The 20,917-nt window shown below is 43.0% G+C and overlaps 1 protein-coding gene across 1 annotated transcript in view; it reads right to left on the bottom strand.

Moving 5' to 3' along the window:
• Window positions 1-444: 444 nt before the first annotated feature.
• LOC137368940 (microfibrillar-associated protein 3-like) overlaps window positions 445-20,917 on the bottom strand; it is a 43,281-nt gene continuing 22,808 nt past the window's right edge. Inside the window, exon 3 of the mRNA XM_068029286.1 lies at window positions 445-12,482. Within this exon, the coding sequence (XP_067885387.1) occupies window positions 11,548-12,482 (935 nt within the window). The 3' untranslated portion in view covers window positions 445-11,547. The remainder of the gene's footprint in view (window positions 12,483-20,917) is intronic.

Raw genomic sequence — 20,917 nt, 5'->3', positions numbered from 1 at the left:
TGACCTCAATTATTCTGTGCAACCATCAGCGAACATCCCCACTTCTGACCCTATGGGGGAAGGTAATTGATGAAACAGCTGAAGATGGTTGGGCCTAGGACAGTGTCCTGAGGAACTCCTGCAGCATGTCCTTCGGCTGGGATGATTGGTCTGCACCAACCACAACCATCTTCCTTTGTGCTATGTATGACCCCAGCCAGTGGAGAGTCTTCATCTGATTCCCATTAGCTTCAGTTTTGCTAGGGCTCCTTGATGCCATACTCAATCAAATACTGCCTTGATGTCAAGAGCAGTCACTCTCACCTCACCTCTGGAATTCAGCTCTTTGATTTATGTTTGGACCAAGGCTGTAATGAGGCCTGGAGCTGAGTCATCCTGGCAGAAGCCAAACAGCAGGTTATTGGTGAGTAAGACTGAAGCCAAGTGAATAAAATCCACAAGAAGCACAGAGAAAATAGCGTTTATTTTGATAAAAGCTGAATATTTTGCACTACACTTCAGCAGTCAGCCAACTCTGTCACACCAGTATATAGACTGCAGCCAACATTTACACTCCATCTGGCATTAGCACAGCTGTTCGTACGTCAAATAAAGATTAGTGTGTCTGATAGAACAAATTACATACATATCAAGTTGCATAGGTATTCGTTTAATCTTTTCTCCAGTAAGAATAACCTAAAGCAAGGCCAGCTCCCTATTGCTTCAACAAACAAGCTAGATGCTTGTAACATGAACCAAAAGGCCAGCGGAGGTTAGAGCTGCTTCAATCGATATGACCCTGAAATGACACCAAGGGATGGTCGGGTACAAACACTTAACACCTTCCTCTGAAATACCTCTCTCTACCAATGCAGCAGGTGCTGATGAAGACGCTCTTACACTAGTATTCCACACTGCTTTTGCCTCTCCCAGCAAGGAGATTTGGGGGCAATTTTGCCTTTGGACAAGAGTGCAAAATGGTTGATACTGGATCAGTCACCCATTAGCTCTCTCTCTCCCGAACGAAGTCAACGAAAATGAAAGCTGAGAGAAATGTACAACAGACATCTGATATTACCCTTATTAAGTGCTTCAGGGCTGAGCCAATGGCGTACGAGGTTTGCCATTGTTTGGATGTCTGTTCCCACCTTGCTTTTCCCATGTTTTTCCATACATTTGCAGCCCATGTGTGTGCCAGTATCATCAATTCCCCATCGTCATGGTTTCCAGCGAGATGGTAAGCAAAAGAAACCAGAGGGAATCTTCACAGACGAGTTTATGAGGTCAGTGCACATAGCAACCAGAGATACTCTCTTCCCCTCCCCCAAAAGTCTTTACAAGAAGATATTTTGAAACAGATGGGTCACATTAACCTTCAACACCTTGTTATCTGCTGCTGCGGCTGTAATAACATCAGCCTCCTGGCAAAATAAGCTAATTAATTTGTAAAGCGATGTAGAATATTAGTGCTTAACCTAATTCCTATTTCCATTAGATTTTAGCTTTACATACATAAAATAAAGAGTTGCTCCATTATTCAACAATTTCCTGTGTGAATTATATGCTTGTTTCATTAACTTGGAAAACGTATTGAAAAAACAAGGCATGTGTTTAGCATAGATATGTGGAGGAGCATTAATGTTTGTAACCCTCTAAAGGACTGCCAGAAGCTTCTACGAAGATACTCCAAGGGGAGCATGGAATTCTCACTCACAAAAGGCAAGGAAATTCCTACTTATAGGAAATGCAACAGGAATGCATGGATAACACGTCATGACAAACTTAATAAATTTACACTCTGACGAAAAATTTGGGGGCTCTCAATGGTTCTATGGAAACAGGAGCATAGCATCCATAGGCATTTCTAGGGACATATCTGTGGCGGTTACTTCCATGTAAACATTGACACGACACCTATAAAAATGCCTACCATGGGTCAAGGTTAATTTGTTGGATATGGCTGAAGACATTGTGTGCATAGATAAATCATGACTAAAACTGCATGTGGAACTACGCAGAATAACATGTAAAGAATTACTGGGGAATTAGAAAATTTGCATCCTAATATGTAAATTACAAGGAACACAGAAAACAAGAGGAAGCCATTCAATCACACGAACCTGTTCCACCCATTGAATTAGATCATGGCTGATCTGTATCTTAATTTCATGCACCCACCCTGGTTCCACAACCCTTAGTTTTGAAACTTTCCATTGACCCCACCAGCCCCAATAGCTTCACGGGGGACGGAGTTACAAATTTCCTCTAACCTTTGGATGAAGAAGTGCTTCCTGACACCATACCTGAATGGTCTAATTTGAAGGTTATGGCCTCCCCCTTGTTCTGGAGTCTCCACCAAATAGCACAGTTCATGTAGACATAGTACAAGTACCTGAGAGATATCCTAGAATGGTACTGCATTTATCTGATTGTACTTTGTACATTGTTCCTCAGGACTGCAAAAAAAGTACAGACAGGGAGAAATCCAAAATTCAATGAGATCACTAGGGACATATTGGGAGGTGGGACCCCAGGTGCAGAGCCTTGTTAGATGGGAGCACAGCTCAAAGACAGGGCCATAACACTCTAACAGCTGACTCCGCAACCCGTTTTCCTGATTGGTGGGGCTTCACACTGGGGAGGAGAGCTTCGCACAATTACCTTTTCTATCTATCTTTTGTGTGTTGCTCAAGTTTTTATTTCCTCAGTTTTTCTGCCGTACCGACGGAAAGCTGCAATTGTCCAAAGAAATTGTAAATTTGTGGTCCAATAGACATTGTATTGCCGCAGTACGAAATGTGACAAAGGCTTTTTTTTCTTAATTAAAAATGATTGCATCAATGCTGATGTCCCTTCATCAGACACTCCTGATAGATATTCTAGCTTTCCTCATACTGCATCAGATGTGAGTGATGGGAAAATGTGACAGGGAAACTGTTACAGGAAGTAAGTGTGACATTTACAGGATGCACATGGGCAGTGAAGAGCAGTCAGAGGGCAGGAGGTTCATTGGACCATGCAGTGTAAACGTAATTCAGTCCCTATTTTAAAAGTCATACATTTTCTCTTTTTTTAATATAGGATTTAGACAAAAGTGTGGGAAAGCAATTTGAGAAAGTAGAGAAGTCGAGTTGTTGGCAGCAAAGTTCCACTACAGTATAGACAGAGCAGCTGGCAAAAACTAAACAGAGACCTGACATTGCTGCCATTGAAGGAAGGACATAATTACAACATGACAAATTTCCACAGACAGCGTCAATTAGACATGGAGATTTAAGAAACCATAATGGGAAAAGTTGAAACAGAAATTACACACAGCCTAAAGATTTCATATATATCATAAATAGACGAATGATGGTCAAAATAGTTACATTTTCTTTGCTGTCACTCCTGTAAAGTGCCTTGTAGTGTTTCACTAAATTGCAAGATGCTATATAAATGCAAATTGTTGCTGAGAGATCTAAATAATAACATTCTCCCACATGTCCTGGAGTTGCCAAATTTTGCCACAATTTGGGTTCATGCTCAGCGGGTGCCTTCTGGTACTTTGGCATCAGTTGTGTGCGTAAGCAGTGAGCAGGCTATTAAAGCTGGGGAGGTGGCTTCACTGTCCATCCTGTCTCTGTCCACACCAAACGCCCGTACTTGCCCACTGTTCAGCAACAAGGTGGGACCCTAGCCCTGACTCTTCTCTCTGCCCATCCCAAATATTTTAACTATACAGTTCAACCAGCATAGGCTGAGAACTGAACTCCATCCACATGCCTAAATTTCATATCCATTAATAGCCTAACTAACAGCCTCTATGGCTCAGTTTAACACCACAGATGTAAAAAACTGACAGGTAGGAAGAGACCAGCTGGTCTATCAAGGCAGCCCCACTCTCATGATGGTTGGAGCACCATGACTGAACATTCCTACTTCTTCCACCCCATTCCCCTCTCCCACAGCCATGTTATCACCTATCAGGCAAAAGAAAAAAAAAAAAAGAGGAAATCAATGGATTAATAAAAAGGAGATTAAAAAAATCTCAGGTGATCAAAACCAGTCCAGGAGATCCTGTGGACCAGCAGATCACAATGCACCGTGTGTTTATTATCAGTTAATCCACATTAGTCGCGTGCACTCACCAACTGAGCTACAAAAAACATTAACAACCTGAATATTGTCCGCACCTCATAAACCACATGACACAGTAACACAGTCTCATTCATACGTGAATGTTCCGATCATGTGTTCCAAGACTCTAGTATTTGCTAATCGGATTAACACTACCGGTTTGTACAATGGTAGCACAGAAGCACTTCAAAAGTTGAACTTTCATTTGTCACTTGTTCATTTAAGAACACAGAAACAGAAGTAGGCCATTCAGCCTCTCGAGCTTGTCCCGGCATTCAATTAAATTAGGGCCGACCATTTACCTACCTAAGTTCCATATCCCTTAATACCCTCACCTAACAAAAATCCATCAATCTCAGTCTAGAAATTTTCAGTTGAATTTGCAGCATTTGGGGAAGAGAGTTCCAGATTTCAATGAGAAGAAGTGCTTCTGGGCAACAGCCCTGAATGGCCTAGCTCCAAGTTTAAGTTAAGGTCCCCTTTGTTCTGGTCTCTCTGCCTCCACACCCACCCCCTCATCCCCACCCATCCACCACCAGAGAAAGCAGTTTCTCTCTACCTACCCTATAAAATCCTTTAATCATAGAACAGTACAGCACACAGGGAGGCCATTTGGCCCATAGACTCTGTGTCAGCCCAGTCATTCCCAATCCCTGCTGTTTCCCCATATCCCTGCAGTCATTTTAAACACCTGTTTTTTTTTTAATTTGCTCGTGGTAGAGGTCGCGGGTTTGGAAGGTGCTGTCGAAGAAGCCTTAGTGAGTTGCTGCAGTGCATCTTGTAGGTTGGATCACCCATAATCTTCTATATAATTAATGCAGCCTGTCCTCAAAGTTTAACCTTTTTAGTCCGAGTATCATTCTGATGAACCTGCACCGAAACCCCTCCAAGGTGAATATATCCTTCCTGAGATGCAGCAACCAGAACTGAGCACATCTTGAGCAGCGTGTGGGTGAACAGTTCCAACTTGATGTCTCTTTATACAAAAATATACACTGGGCACAATTCCAGTTCCAAAACGGCACTAGCTTTCATTAATCACCACAGAAAACAGACTACCTGTGTCAGTGCGGAGGCAATGCAATGTTCCCACACTGCAAAAACAAGAATACTTGTAAATGAAACGACAGCCTCTCCAAAGCTTTTTGACAGAGAACTCTGATAATATCCACACTCTTCGCGCCCTCTCCCCTCTCCTCTCACCCCCCCACCACTGCACCCAAGTTTAAAAAACTAGCACTGATTTCACCCGGCTGAGAAGTATAATCTGCATCTATGGCTGAATGGAAATGTTTCCGTGTGTAGGAGTTGTAGGCAGGGCTGCTGCCAAAATAGGCCGTTTTCATTTCAATGGCACATTGCCAGTTTTCAACACAGTCCACTGTTAATACACAGTCCTCCTATTCAGGTTAAAGAAAGAAACCTTTTTGAACTGCCCAATAGTATGAATAGTACTGTAAAAGGTGAGCATTTGCAGGATCACTACTTGGAAAATCTTGAATGTAGCCCCTCATAAATGCAGTCAATTATGTTTACTTAAATATTGTAGAGGAAAGTTCACTCTATTTATACTTTCCTCTGAGTCAGAGGATTGCACTCTAGAGACTTGAGCACATAATCTAGGCCGACACTCCCAGTGCAGTACCGAGGGAGAGCAGCACTGTCAGAGTGACAGTAAGCCGAGGTCCCGTCTGCCCTCTCAGATGGAGGCAAAAGATCCCACAGCACTGTTTCAAAGAGAAGCAGGGGATTTCTCTCCGGTGTCCCCGCCAATATTTATCCTTTAACCAACAGCACCAAAACAGGTGATCTGGTCATCATCACACTGCTGTTTATGGGAGCTTGCTGTGCACAAATTGGCTGCCACATTTCCTACATCATAACAGTGGCTATCCTTCAAAGAAAGTACTGCATTGGCTGTAAAGTGCTTTGGAGGTTGTAAACGGTGGTATACAAATGCAAGTCTTTCTCTTTCTTTTTGTCTGTTTGTCGTGACCCTCTCCCCTTAACTGGGTGGGTGAGTTACGTAGTGTGAACTGCAAACATTTCTTCACTCATAGTACTCTTGCTGCATTACTAGTAAATAAGACTCCCCTTCCCTCCTGCATTTTATAACTCAATCTTTTCAATGTGCATTTAAGTTCATTTTATTTGGCAAGATGGGTGTTAATTATATACACAGCTCCTATAAAATGGCGAGAAAAAGGTTATGACATTTTCCCCGATGAGGTGCAAGGGGTGTTTCCAGCATCCGGCATTCCCAAGATGTGTGTTTTGGGAAATTGCGGGTAAGCAGCCCATAATTTTCCATCTATCGAAGTAAATGAATGGAAATCCTCTGCCCAGTATTATAATAAAGGCATCAACCAGATTTTCAGGTTACGCCTTCATCAGTAGCAGTCAGAGGAATTATTTTAATTAGGCATTCATTACACAGATGGCACATTTGTAAGATTGGCAGTGACAGCAAACTGCAAGTAACAGCAGAAACCACTCAGCAGCTTTGGAGAGAGAAAAAGATTTAACATTGAAAACCTTTCATCTGAACTGGAAGATGTTAGAGATGAGCAGCTTTTAAATCAAGAGTGGAGCCAGAGAAAAGGGGTTAGGGGGAAGAAAAGAAAGGGAAGGCCTGTGCTAGAGTGGAAAGCAGGAGTAATAAAATGACTAAAGGGATGAGGGTGTAGAGCGAAAGAAGGTGATAATGAGACAAATAAAGAAACAAAAGATAGGTTGACCTCATGGGTGCAGACCACTCCACCAACCCAAGCACCAACCCATGCCTCTTCCACTCCCAGTGGTTCCAGTGCAGCCATCCTCCATTACCATCTGTCTGAGACACAAATGGGTAGCTCATGCTGAGCCTGATGGGAGAGAAGTTACAGTAAATTTTATTCATACACAGTGCTCTAAAACCTTTGGAAATAATCTTTTCCCAAGATGCCCTTCAGGCAATGCCTGCCTCCTGAATATAACTTGTATGTGTAGCAAAAAGGCATATACTATACCCAAACCAAGTGCAAACAAGCCAGATTCTTCATGACATGCAGGTTGTGATCAATGCTTGATGGATCAGTAATATTATGGCACAATGGTTTCAAAGATAGCTGGTGACTGAAGGCCCATTTGCACCTGTGAATACAGATTTGGTTTCCAGATCGCAGCTGGTCGAATGCAAAATGAGGTGCACATGAGCTTTAGGTTATTCCAGCCTAGAGGGCAGAGTTCAAACCTTCAGCTCAACCTCTGGATCACTTTCGAAACCATCTCCAAAATAATGAGGGCGTCAAACAGCCTGTGACTAACCCTGGAATAAAATGGTGTGAGTCAGACACTGATTTGATGCTGTGAATTGCTCGGACCTTAGAGAAGATTGTTTGCAAAGAGCAATACGGTCTTATTGGAGAGATTCTCTTCCAAGACCAGCTCCAGGTGCTACTGGAGCACTACTAAACACCGATGATGGCACCAAGGTGCCCCTTTCAACAATGGGCACTGTCCAAAACAAAATGGCCTAACCTCCAAGGTTGGAGGCATCAAAATTAAAGAGGCTCTTTATCTTTTGGCTCTGCAACAAGGGTGCTTCTGCATCATGGAGTCTTACAGTGCAGACGGAGGCCATTTGGCCCATCATGCCTGTTGGCCCTTTCAAAGAGCTGTCCAATTAGTCCCACTCCCCCCTGTAAAAAAAAAAACTTTCAAGTAGATATCAAATTGGTGGGAGCCTCCCCACCTCTGCTGGATAATGGGTCTGGTGAATAATTGGGAGTTATATCAAATAGCAATAATGAAACAAAGTGGAATGCTATATAATAGAAATAAAATGAATTTGAACTTGGGCTAGGCCATTGATTTATATCAGCACGACTTGTGCAAGCAGATGGCTCAGATTCTGATAGCTAACAGGGATTCCAATGTACAGATTTAAAAGTTGTGGTTCAAGTCCCTCCAGGGCATCAGCCCTCCATCTCTGTAATCTCCTCCAGCCCTAAAACCCTCCGTGATTCTGTGTTCCTCCAGTTCTGGTCTCTTGCACATCCCCCGATTTTAATTGCTCCACCATTGGTGGTTGTGCCTCTCTATCTCTCTCGTCTCCTTCAAGACCCTCCTTAAAACCTACTTCCTTGATTAAGCTTTTGGTCATCTGGCCTAAGATCTCTTTCCATAATTCTATGTCACACTTTAGTTGACAACACTCCTGTGAAGTGCCTTGGAAAGTTTTATGTTAAGGGTGCTACATAAATATAGAAGTTGTGGCTGTTGTTAACGTGACTTCTGAGTTACTTGGGGCTGGATTTTACATTGGCCAGCTCCTGTCTGCCCATCGACGTAAAAGTCGGTGGCGAACCCACTTCGGCCTAGCCTGGGGATCCATCCCACATTTTATGGGTCCCCAGGCTTTAATTGTTCCAAAGCGGAACTTCCACCCGCTTGAGGTAGGAAGTCCCACCTCAGGTGACGAGTCATACAAAAGTCATGCATGTTGACTGTTTATCCTCAACATTCCTGGATTTCATAACTTAACTGAAGGACTCTGCACTCGCGTCTCTGCGGCACTTCTCAAATGACAGGATCTATAGCACTTCAACTGACTTTCTAATTGTTAATTTATCAAAATTGCTGAAATGACACAACCAGTCGATCATGATCTGCCAAAAACAGAATGGTGTGTGTGCTGCCCTTGGTCTTGAACTGGGGAAAGTAAGGCTATTTTTAAAAAAATTCATTCTTGTGATGTGGGGGTTTCTGACGTGGTCAGCAAGTATTGCCCATCCCTAGTCAGGGACCCGGGTTCGATTCCGGGTACTGCCTGTGTGGAGTTTGCAAGTTCTCCCTGTGTCTGCGTGGGTTTTCTCCGGGTGCTCCGGTTTCCTCCCACAAGCCAAAAGACTTGCAGGTTGATAGGTAAATTGGCCATTATAAATTGTCACTAGTATAGGTAGGTGGTAGGGAAATATAGGGACAGGTGGGGATGTTTGGTAGGAATATGGGATTAGTGTAGGATTAGTATAAATGGGTGGTTGATGTTCGGCACAGACTCGGTGGGCCGAAGGGCCTGTTTCAGTGCTGTATCTCTAATCTAATCTAATCTAGTTGCTTTAGTGCATCTGAATGGTTTACTTCAGATGGTCAATTCAGAATCAACTAGGTTGGTGCAGGACTGGAGTCACATACAGGTCAGTGAGGTCAAGAATGGCAGGATTCCTTCTCTGAAGGACATGAGTGAATCCAGTTGTGTTTTTAACCATAATCCAACAACTTCAGTCATTTTCCCTGATACCAAATTTTTATAACCAGAATTTTTTGCTATTAAAATTGAAACTCTCATAATGCCATGGTGACATTTTGAGCTGTCACAGAGGGGAGAGGGTGGCGTAGTGGTAATGTCACCAAGCTAGCACTCCTGAGGCCAAGCTAATGCATGGGGGCAAGGGTTCAAATCCCACCATGGCAGCCAGATGGAATTTAACTTCAATTAACTAACAAAAATCTGGAATGGAAAGCTAGGCTGGAATTTTTCCCTTGGTGGACAGGAGCTGTCCATTGACTAAAAAGTCGGTGGCAAGCCCGCCCCCACCGGGCCTGGGGATCCAGTCCGGATTTTACATTCCCCAGGCCCTTAATTGCAGGCCGGCAGCTCTTCGTCCCAGCAGCACCACCGGGAGCAGTGGCCACTGCTGGGACTGCAACTCAGCTTCCACAAGAAGAGGAAGGATGGCCCCAAATAGAAGCTGAGTTTGTTCGGCGGCTTTTCTCAGACCCGGACCGCCCAACCGTCCAAGGGTGAAGTTCCTGTGGCGGCAGGCGGAGGCCCTTAAGTGGCAGTTAAGTGGCCATTTATGGGCCTTGATTGGGCCTGTTTTCACTGCCGCTGCCCCGCATAAAATGGCAATGGAGGCAGGAGCAGGTTGGGAAGGGCCCCCCAAGCTTCCCACTCCATTTTACTTCTGCAACCCCCCTCCCCACCACCATCCCACTCTTTGGGGGAGGGGGGGGCGTAAAATTCCAGCTTTAGTCTCAGTAATGGTCCCATGAAATTATCAATGATTGTTATAAAAACCCATCTGCTTCACTAATGCCCTTTAGAGAAGGAAATCTGCTGTTCTTACCTGGTCTGGCCTACATGTGACTCCAGACATACAACAATGTGGTTGGCTCTTAACCTCCCTCTGAAATGGCCTAGCAAGCCACTCAGTTGTCAAGGGCGATTATGGATGGGCAACAAATGCTGGCCTTGCCAGTGATGCCCAATTCCATGAAAGAATAATAATAAAAACTTCTCTGCATTATTGGCCCAGCCCTCTGGATTGTGAATCTATTAACATAAACATTACGCCACTGTACCCAACCAAGTAAAAGGAAGGCAAGACTAGGACTTGCCCATTTTTCTGCTTTCCCATTGACTTGTCAGCTGTGGCTCAGTGAGCAGCACTCTTGCCCAAGTCAGAAGCTTGTGCGTTCAAGTCCCATTCCAGAGAATTGAGCACAAAGATTTCTGCAAATACTCCAGTCAAGTACTGAGGGAATGCTGCACTGTTGCAAGTGCTGCCTCTCAGGTGAGACAATAAACTGAGGTCCTGCCTGCCCTCTCGGGTTTACATAAAAGATCCCATAGTTCTCTCTCGAAGATCAGGAGAGTTCTTCCCAGCATCCTGGGCCAATAGTTACCCCTGAATTAACCCCAATAAAACAGACTGCTGTTAGTGGGAGCTTGCTGTGTGCAAATTGGCTACTGTGCTTTCTACATTACAGCAGTGGCTGCACTTCAAAAGTATTTCATTATAAAGTGCTTTGGGAGGTCCTGAGGTGGTGAAAGGCGCTATATAAATGCAAATCTTTCATTCTTTAGTCCTATAAAAGAATTCTCAGCTTCCTTATTCCAAAGAACGATCTCCATCCAGATCATTAACCAGTCTTTCTGACTGATTTGAGTGATTTTTCCCCCTCCTCCTCCTTAATCACAGAAATGTGATGCATGAATATTTATTGTGTGTGAATATTTATTGTGTTCGGAAATTTACTCCAAAGAATACAGAATTTCTACCAGCCCATCTACTTTCCAGCAGAAAGCACGTATGTAGCAACTAATGTTATATCTGACCAACTGAGAGTGGGACAGTGACCTAAAGCTGCCAGATTAAATAGTTCAATGGATAGTGACATTTACCTACAAGTGTCTCGCTGAGAAGTGTTTCAGGTGGGAGTTTACTTCTTGTTTTTAAAAAAAAACTTTAAAGTAGTTTTCCCCCCAAACATGGCTTAGATGTGATGTCAGTAATGATCCAGTTTAACCTAATGCAACAGAATTTAACCAAAATTCATGCATCATTACATTTTCTTCTTTTCTGCAACGATCCTCTTCTGGTAAGGCTTTTATTATTAAGATCACGTCATGTGGTAACCCCAACCTCGAAGGTTAAGTGTGGAGTACACGGAGTTTCGAGTCAGTTACACGTGGCTCTCATAAATAACTCGGGGAGTTTTCACAAGCACTGCTGGTGTAGGAAGGGTGCTGTTTTCCACCAAGACTGCTGTAACATGGTTGGCCTTTTCAGTCACCACTGGCACAACTTTGCTGGCATCCTCCGTCACCATCAGCCCAACTTGAGAGTTATTTTCAATCACGGCTGGTGCTGCCTTCTCCTCCTGGTCCTCTTGCTCGGGCTGGTGGCTGCTACTGTGTTGGCATTGACTCTCAAGGTTCTCCTCGCTACTCAGGGGATGCACTGATACCTTAATTGCAATGTGCTGGGGTTGCTCATGTAAAGATGACTCGTCCGAGTCCCCTGCTGATGAATTACTACGCTTTAAAGAATTTGGTATAGTGTACACTTCATCTCGAGTGTCTGGACTTGCTGGTCCAGCTCCTACATACATATGGCTTGGTTCCTCCATGCCCACAACTTCCATTATCTCCTCCACAAACATCTTGCAGTTCATGATGAGAGGGGGAAGGGGAACACTTCTGGCAAGCTCCTCTATGTACCGGGCAAATTCCATCGTCTTAAACTGGGTGACTTTTGCCAGCTCCAGTGTTTTAGCAGAGGTGATTATCGGGATCCGTTTAGCAATCTCAAAGGCCTTTTGCAGTTTCTCCGCTCCCTCGGTCCTGAAGAACTCATTGATAGCTTTCTCAGTCTTCTTGAGGTGGCTGCTCATCATGCACAGACGGGTGATGTTCAGGATCATCACAATGGTGAACGCGACAAGGCAAACAATCATATAGTAAATGCCCATATCCCCCGAGGTGAAGATGACTCTTAGAGTCACCGTGTAATTGATACTGCCATAGAGATTTGAGGCAACACAAGTATACTTGCCTCGGTCACCAAACGAAACTGTGGTGATGTTTAACAGTCCACTGTCCGAAATCCAACATTTTTCTGGTGAAACAATAGAGAAAAACCTTTTAAATAATTCAAGCAGAAAAATGAATACCAATTTTTAAAAATCTATCTCACATCATCCTTTTTTTTTTTAACGTTTTTCAATGTTCCCCCTTCTCCCAAATTTTGTTGCTTAACATATTATAAATTTCAGACTTTACTGATGACGTGCTAAAGAATCCCACCAAGATTCTTCATCCCATCGATCCCATACCACAGTCCACATAAGATTATTCCAGCACAAACTTCTTCTGCGTCACTGCGTTGATTCTCTACTTTAAAAACTGAGTCATATGCCCTACTTCCCTAAAAGCGTCAACCAGTACCATTAGCATCTCTATAAACCTCAGTGTCCTTCTTAAAAGATAATCAATCAAGCTCCTTCCTAAAGATCCCAATTTACCCTGAATCAACTATTATCTCTGGCAGTCACTATCCTGTGGGAAAAATAGTTTTCTCAAATCCTAATGCCTAAATGAGCAATTCTTTGAATATCAATTAATAATTAATACATAGAATTTACAGTTAAGAAATAGGCCATTTAGCCCAACAGACCTATGCTGGTCACATAAGCCTTCATCCCACCCTATCACCTAAATAAGATGTAGGAGACTAACTGTGGGAAGAAAATAAACTTGCACATTGCACCTTATCAAGTCTGAGAAATATCCCAAGTTGCTGCACATACAATGCAATGGATCCCGTCATATAGGCCAATGTTGCAGCCATTTTGTGCACACCAACGTCCCACAAACAGCAATGAAGTTACATCTATTTTTGGAGATGCTGGTTGGGAAGGAATGTTGGTCAGGCCAACGGGAGTACTCCCCACAAATCAAACAAAATGAAACCAACAGCGAGTTAAACTAGCTGTTAGTGAGATGGATTTGGGAATACTCCCTGCTCTTCTTTGAAAAGTGCCTCAAGTTTTTTTAAACAGACAGACAGGGCGTCAGTTTAACCCCTCAGCAAAAGGTTGGCATCTCTGACACGGAGGCACACCCTCAGTACTGCACTAGGGTGGTTGTAAATTGCAGGAGTTACAAGAATGACATTGATTCCACACCATCACCACAAGTTAATCATTCTGTCTACCAACAAAAAAATCCATAGTAGCACCAGAGAAATTACAGCACATGGAGACCAGTAAGCCCATAGTGTCAATTCTAGTTCTTCGACTGGAAATGTCTCATTTCCCTGAAATTTCCTTCTATCTTTTTAGATGCAGAGAGGATGTCTTCACTCGCGGGAGCAAGTCCAAAACTAGAAGCTATAAATGTAAGTTAGTCACCAATAAATCAAACAAGGAATTCAGTGTAAACTTCTTTACCCAGAGCGTGGTTAGAATGTGGAATTTTCTACCACAGGAGTTGTTGAGGCGAATAGCACAGATGCATTTATGGGAAAACTGGATAAACACATGAGGGAGAAAGGAATAGAAGGATATGCAGATAGGAGGCTCATGTGGAGCATAAAAAGACCAGCATAGACAAGTTGGCCCAAATGGTCTGTTTGTCTGCTGTAAATGCTATATAATTCTAAGTGAATATATTCTTCTTTCCAAAGACTTTCTCAAATTCCTTTTTAATGGTGTTTTAGCCTCTGTTGCAATAGCCACTTGTGTCAAAGTATCCCAGGTTCTAATTTACACCCATGCATATGTGCATGAATGGTCGTGTGTGGGGGGTGTACGTGTGTGGGGGGTGTACGTGTGTGGGGGGTGTACGTGTGTGGGGGGTGTACGTGTTTGTGCGTACGTGTTTGTGCGTACTGGGGATGGGGGTGGAGGAGAACTTCTCTATTTTATTCTTTTAATGATAATCTCCAGTCTTCCTACCCATTGGAAACAATCTTTCAACTATTTACTCCCTCAAAAGCTTCCATAATTTTGTAAATCTCTGTTAGATTCCCCCTTAACCTGTTCTATTCTAGTGCACCGAGACCTGATTTTTATAAGCTTTCCTTCATAACGATGACCTTTTGTCCTGGGAGGTCGATTTTAGTGCTCCTCCTCTGCTAGACTGTGGTCTAACCAATATCTTGTACAAGGTCAACATAATTTCCTTGCTTTTGCGTTCAATGCCACTAGATAATACCCAATTGACTGCACTCCTAAAATCTATGCATCTGAACCCCTAGATCCTGCAGAAAATAATCCAAGAGGGTAAGAAGTCACGCTTCAGCTATACAGAGACCACACCTAGAGCACTGTGAGTATATAGTGTGAGCCTTGGAGGATGTGCAGCATAGATTTACCAAAATCATACCTCGACTCCAACGGTTAAATTATCAGGAGAAATTACACAAACTATGGTTGTATGCCCTGGAATTTAGGAAGTTAAGGGATAATTTGATCATAGTTTTCAAGATATTAAGGGGAACAGATGGGGTCAGATAGAGAGAAACTATTTCTACTGGTTGGTGAGTCCATGACTGGAGGTAAAAATTACAGCCAGGCGTGAATTTAGGAAACACTTCACACAAAGGGTGGCAGAAGTTTGAAACCCTCTTCCACAAAACAGCCAAAAACTTGCAGGTTGATAGGTAAATTGGCTGTTATAAATTGCCCCTAGTGTAGGTAGGTGGTAGGAGAATTGAGGGAAGGTGGGGATGTGGTAGGGAATGTAGGATTAGTATAAATGGGTGGTTGATGGTCGGCACAGACTCGGTGGGCCGAAGGGCCTGTTTCAGTGCTGCATCTCTCTAGGACTCTATTCTATGACTAAATGGTAATTAATGCCAGATGAATTGTTAATTTTAAATCTGGAATTGAGAAATTTTTTGTTATCCAAAAGAATAAGGGACATAGGGCAACGGTGGGTAAATGGAGTTAGGTGACAGATCAGGCATGATCTCACTGAATGGCGGGACAGGCTCAAGGGATTAAGTCGCCGACTCTTAATCTTATTTTCTTTCCATTTAAGTTATAGTCTCGTCCTGGATTTTTTTTGTCCCTATGTATGCCTTTCTCTACATCTGCCACCTATCTGCCCAATTTACAAGTATGTTCAAATCCTCCTGTAGCTTATCCTGTCGAGCTTCCACCTTCACCTGTATCATCTGCAAATTTAGCCATGATTGTGAACTCCAGATCATTGATAAAGATATTAAACAAGCGAGGTCTCAAAAGAACCTTTGTGAGACCAGGTTAACGAAAATCGTTGTACCACCAACTTCTATGAGTCAACCAATTAGGTCTCCATTTTAACATATATCCACCAATTCTCACTTTAATTCAGTGAACAATCTTTAAAAAAGTTGTCTCGTTTATGAGTATCTAAATGATAATGGCACATTATACCCAGGATCGTTGTTAAGCTCACCAGGACACTGCAGGACATAGAAGTTTGAAATAATTTGCACTGCCCTTTAAATGGTCATATATCATTTACCAAAACGTACCAAAATAGAACTGAATTACACCTACTCCAAACCACAGTGTCCTTTTTTGAAGGACAGAATACACTATTATCTTCAGTGGTTATAATACTGGACAAGCAGCCCCTAAGACATAAGAAATAGGAGCAGGAGTAGGCCATATGGCCCCTTGAGCCTGCTCCGCCATTCAATAAGATCATGGCTGACCTTTGCTCGCAGCTCCACTTTCCTACCCAATCCCCATATTCCCTAATTCTCAGAGGTTGCAAGTTCAAATCCATCACACGTCAAGCTGTTACGTTAAACTCAATAAATCAGATGCTTTAAGCATCAAAACTGCTGGGTTGTTGTAAAAACCACTAATGGCCTTCCATTTATATAGAACCTTTCCCATCCCTCATAAAACCCAAAGCACCCGAGTTAAGCACTTCTGCAAGTGCAGTCACTACTATAATATAGGAAGTGCAGCAGCCAATTTGTGCACAGCAAGCTCCCACAAACAGCTATGGGATAATGACCAGATAATCTGTTATTAGAGCACCAGGGAGAACTCCCTTGCTTTCCTTCAAAATAGCATCATGGGATCTTTTACATCTACCTGAGGGGCTGGACAGGGCCTTGGATTAAAGTCTCATTTGACAGTACAGCATTCCTTCAGTACGGCACTGAACTGTCATCTTGATTTTTGTTGTTCAAAGCTCAGGAGTGAGATTTGAACCCACAATCTACTGACTCAGAGGCAAGAGAGCTAGTAACTGAGCCCAGCTGACACATATAACTCTAGTCCTACCCCATGTGCTTAACTCTATTGCCTTTCATGATTGCCCTGAGGGCAGTAATGCTATATGACCAGTGCTGGCCCAAAACCCAAGAACAATGTTTTTTGTAAAAACTAAGCTAGTATAAATTCACAACGATTTTCACCAGACAATTTAATACCAACTTCACTCTATTAGAAAGTAGAGACAGATGAATATAAACTGTGTCCCAAGGACCATTACTGGAGTATGAGGCCCAACAATCTCAGTTCTATTTCAATTTCTTACTTGTTGGTTTGTCCTGTTTGTATTACAACATTTAGCCAACACATTTAACATAGCAAGCATTGTAAACATCCCAAGCTACTTCACAGGAGCGACCCAGGTTCAGTTCTGGGTACTGCCTGTGTGGAGTTTGCAAGTTCTCCCTGTGACTGCGTGGGTTTTCGTCGGGTGCTCTGGTTTCCTCCCACAGCCAAAGACTTGCAGGTTGATAGGTAAATTGGTCATTGTAAATTGCCTCTAGTGTAGGTAAGTGGTAGAGAATTGTGGGGATGTGGTTGAGAATATGGATTAATGTAGAATTAGTATAAATGGGTGGTTGATGGTTGGCACAGACTCGGTAGGCCGAAGGGCCTGTTTCAGTGCTGTATCTCTAAATAAAAATAAAAAAATAATCAGACCCCCAAAAAATGACACCAAACCAAAGCAAGAGACATGAGAACAGGTGACCAAATGCTTGGTCAAAGAGGGAGTCTTGAACATTAGAACATTACAGCGCAGTACAGGTCCTTCGGCCCTCGATGTTGCGCCGACCTGTGAAACCATCTGACCTACACTATTCCATTTTCATCCATATGTCTATCCAATATTAGAACATTGAAGCAGTGTCTTAAAGGAGGAGAGTGAGAGACTGAGACTGAGAGAGTGGTGCAGAAAGGGTTGAGGAAGTGATTGCAAAGCTTAGGGCCTAGACGGTTGAAGGCACAGGTGCCAATGGTACAAAGAAAGTGGGGGATGCGCAAGAGGTCAGAATTGGAGAAGGGCAGAGAGTTGTACGGTTGAAGGAGGTTAGAGAGATAGCCAGAAGCAAGGCATGGAGGGAATTCGTGGACCTGGTGCTTTGAAAATGGCTTTTTGTGGCAGAGATGCTTCGCTGGTGGCTACATCTCAAAGCAGAATGCCAAGATCCGTTATGTCTGCAGCTCAATTTATGCAAATTAATGGGAATTTAATAATTAATGAATTAGAGGGAAAGTAATAAAGACGTGCATTTATATGGCACTTTTCACAACCTCAGGATGGCCCATAACACTTTAAAGCCAATTAAGTACTTTTGAAAATGTTGTAATGCAGGAACCATGGCAGCCAATAGGCAGCACAATTCCCACAAACAATAAAATAAATGATCAGATCATCTGTTTTGTTGTTGGTTGATTGAGGGATAAATATTGACTAGGAGACTGGGGAAAAACCCCCCTGCTCTTCTTCAAAATAGAGCCATTGGATATTTTACATCCACTTAAGAGGGCAGACGGGGGCTTGCTTGAAAGTCTCATCTGAAAGATGGAACCTCCAACAGTGCAGCCATCCCTCAGTACTGCACTGGAGCATCAGCCTAGATTTTGTATTTAAGACTGCCGTGGGATTTGAGCCCACAATCTTCTGACTCAGTAGAGAGAGTGACACGAACTGAGCCTAGGCTAACACCAAAGGTAGATGCACTTCTAACTTGGGAAAACCAAGGAGTTATCTGGGTAACTCAACAAGGTAGGAAATAGCTGCAGAAGTTCCAAAGCTGTGCTAAATACCCCATCTATTAAATGCTTCTGAAAGGTGTTCAAATGACACCAAAGGGAAATAAATGAACAACATACATATGTAGGAAGTTAACATATCTTACTGAGAGAGATTACAGGTCCTCGGTTTAACTTTTCATCCAGATGGCACATCTGACAGTGCAGCACTCCCTCAGTACTGCACTGGAATATCAGCCTGGACTTTCTGTTTAAGTCTCAGGAGTGGGCTCACAACCTTACCGTACAAGCTTCTGACTCAGAGGCAAGAATGCGACCCACTGAGCCACAGCTGATACCTACCATTTTAATGAAAGCATTAAATTTAGTTGTTCCCTTTAAATCCCTTTATAGTTACGTATTGATTGACAGATACTGTTATTTGTTTCCTTGTTAGAGAAGCCTGAAGCCCTGAAATAGACAAGGAAAGCAGAATTTTTCTTTTTATTCGTTCATGGGATGTGAGTCGCACTGGCAAGACCAGCATATATTGCCCATCGCTAATTGCCCTTAAGGTGGTGGTGGTGAGCTGCCTTCTTGAACCGCTGCAGTCTATGTGGGATAGGTGCACCCACAGTGATGTTAGGAAAGGAGTTCCAGGATTTTGACGCAGTGACAGTATATATTTCCAAGTCAGATGGTGTGCGGCTTGGAGGGGAACTTGCAGGTGGTGGTGTTCCCGTGCATCTGCTGCCCTTGTCCTTCTAGGTGATACAGGCCGTGGGTTTGGCGAGTTGCTGAAATGAAACATTCCTTCCTAAGTTTGGATTTTGATTAAATTTGCCTCTTTAATAAGCAGGTTTTCAAACTAAGCTCTGTGGTATTGTTACAGAGCCCGTGACCTTTGTAACACAAAGGAGAAATGCAAGCAGGCCCACCAGCATCTGAAAAGAGAAAACATTTTCAGATGGATGGCCTTCATCTTTCTGAAACATGAACCTGTAATTTCTCTTTTTGGGTAATGAAAGACCTGCTGGAGATTGAGTATTTCCAGTTTGATTTCTGACTTCCTGTGTTTTTTGGTTCTTTTTATTTAATGTCATATCAGCCATGTCTTAACATATAATACTTTCGACCCTGGATCAGTAGGTTGTGGGTTCAAGACCCACTCCAGGGATTCGAGTACAAAATCTACACTGACATTCCCAGTTTAGTATCGAGGAATGCAATCATTAGCTGCACTGTAGGAGGTGTCATCTTTCAGATGAGATGTCAAACCAAAGCCCCCTCTACCCCCTTAGGTGGATCCAAAAGATCCCAGGGCACTATTTCAAACAAGAGCAGGTAAGTTATCCCAGTGTTCTGGCCAATATTTATCCCTCAATCAACATTAAAAAAAAACAGATTATCTGGTCATTCTAAGATTGTTTGTGGGAGCTTGCTGTGTGCAAATTGGCTGCTGCGTTTCCAGCATTACAAACACTTCAAAAAGTACTAACTGCCTCTAAAAAGTTGCGAAAGATGCTATTCCTATGCAACCTTTTCAAGTCTCTTTTCTGGGACCATATAATATCAGTACACTACCTGTAAACAGAGAGGGTTGACAGAGAGAACTATATGGGTTACAGGGTCTGTAATCATCTGCAACCATTGAGTATCTCCAATTAAACCAATAAGTAAAAGGATATCATGTAACCTGAGGAAAGACACACAGGACTAGCTTTAAAAAAAATGTACATTTCATTGAATTCAATCTTCAATTGGGTCTCCAGAATACTCTTTCTTCAACTAGTTTACAGAGTTACAAGGTTATAAACAGATTAAAAGTGTCAGTGGGTGGCACAGCAAATTGCTAAGATTGACACACTGTGTAAAGAAGCAGCGGGGGTGATCCATAATTCAGCACACATCGAGCTCCTGATTGAAGTTAAGCTACGTTGGAAAGCAGCCAAGCAGAGACAAGGCATTAAATCACCAAGGAAGGAAGAAATGAATTTGCAATTTATAGAGAACGCTTTTTGACATCCTCAGGATGTCCCAAAATACCTGGCAACCAATTGAAGTGTAGTCACTGTTGTTGCGCAGCTAATTACGCACAGCAGGATGGGGCAAACAACAAATGAGGAGAACAACCAGCTGATCTGTTTTCAAGCGGTGTTGATCAAGGGAGGCCTATTGGTCACGACAACTCTCCTTTCTTTTTTCAAACTGTATCATGGGACCCTTTATATCTCCTTGAACTGAAAGATGGCACCGCTGACAATGTAGCACTTGCTCAGGACTGCAATGAAGCATCAGCCAAGACTACATAACTCAGGTCCTGGAGTGGAACTCAAAGCCACGACCTTCTGATTCAGAGGCAAGAGTGGTACCACCCACTTAAGCCAAGCTGACACATAACCCATGGTGAAATGAACTCGCATCATTGTCACCGCTCAATAGTCGCATGCTACCAGCTCAGGCCTGAAAATAGGTCAGCCGCTCTAATGCAGAGTTATGGTGAAAGAGCTGGGAAGTGGGCCTACATGGATAGCTCTTTCAAAGAGCCGGCACAAACACA

The sequence above is a fragment of the Heterodontus francisci genome, chromosome 4 (genome assembly GCF_036365525.1).
Source record: "Heterodontus francisci isolate sHetFra1 chromosome 4, sHetFra1.hap1, whole genome shotgun sequence".
In the NCBI taxonomy this organism is placed as follows: Eukaryota; Metazoa; Chordata; class Chondrichthyes; order Heterodontiformes; family Heterodontidae; genus Heterodontus; species Heterodontus francisci.
The sequence above is the reverse complement of the archived record's forward strand: the minus strand, read 5'-3'. Positions and strand labels throughout refer to the sequence as shown.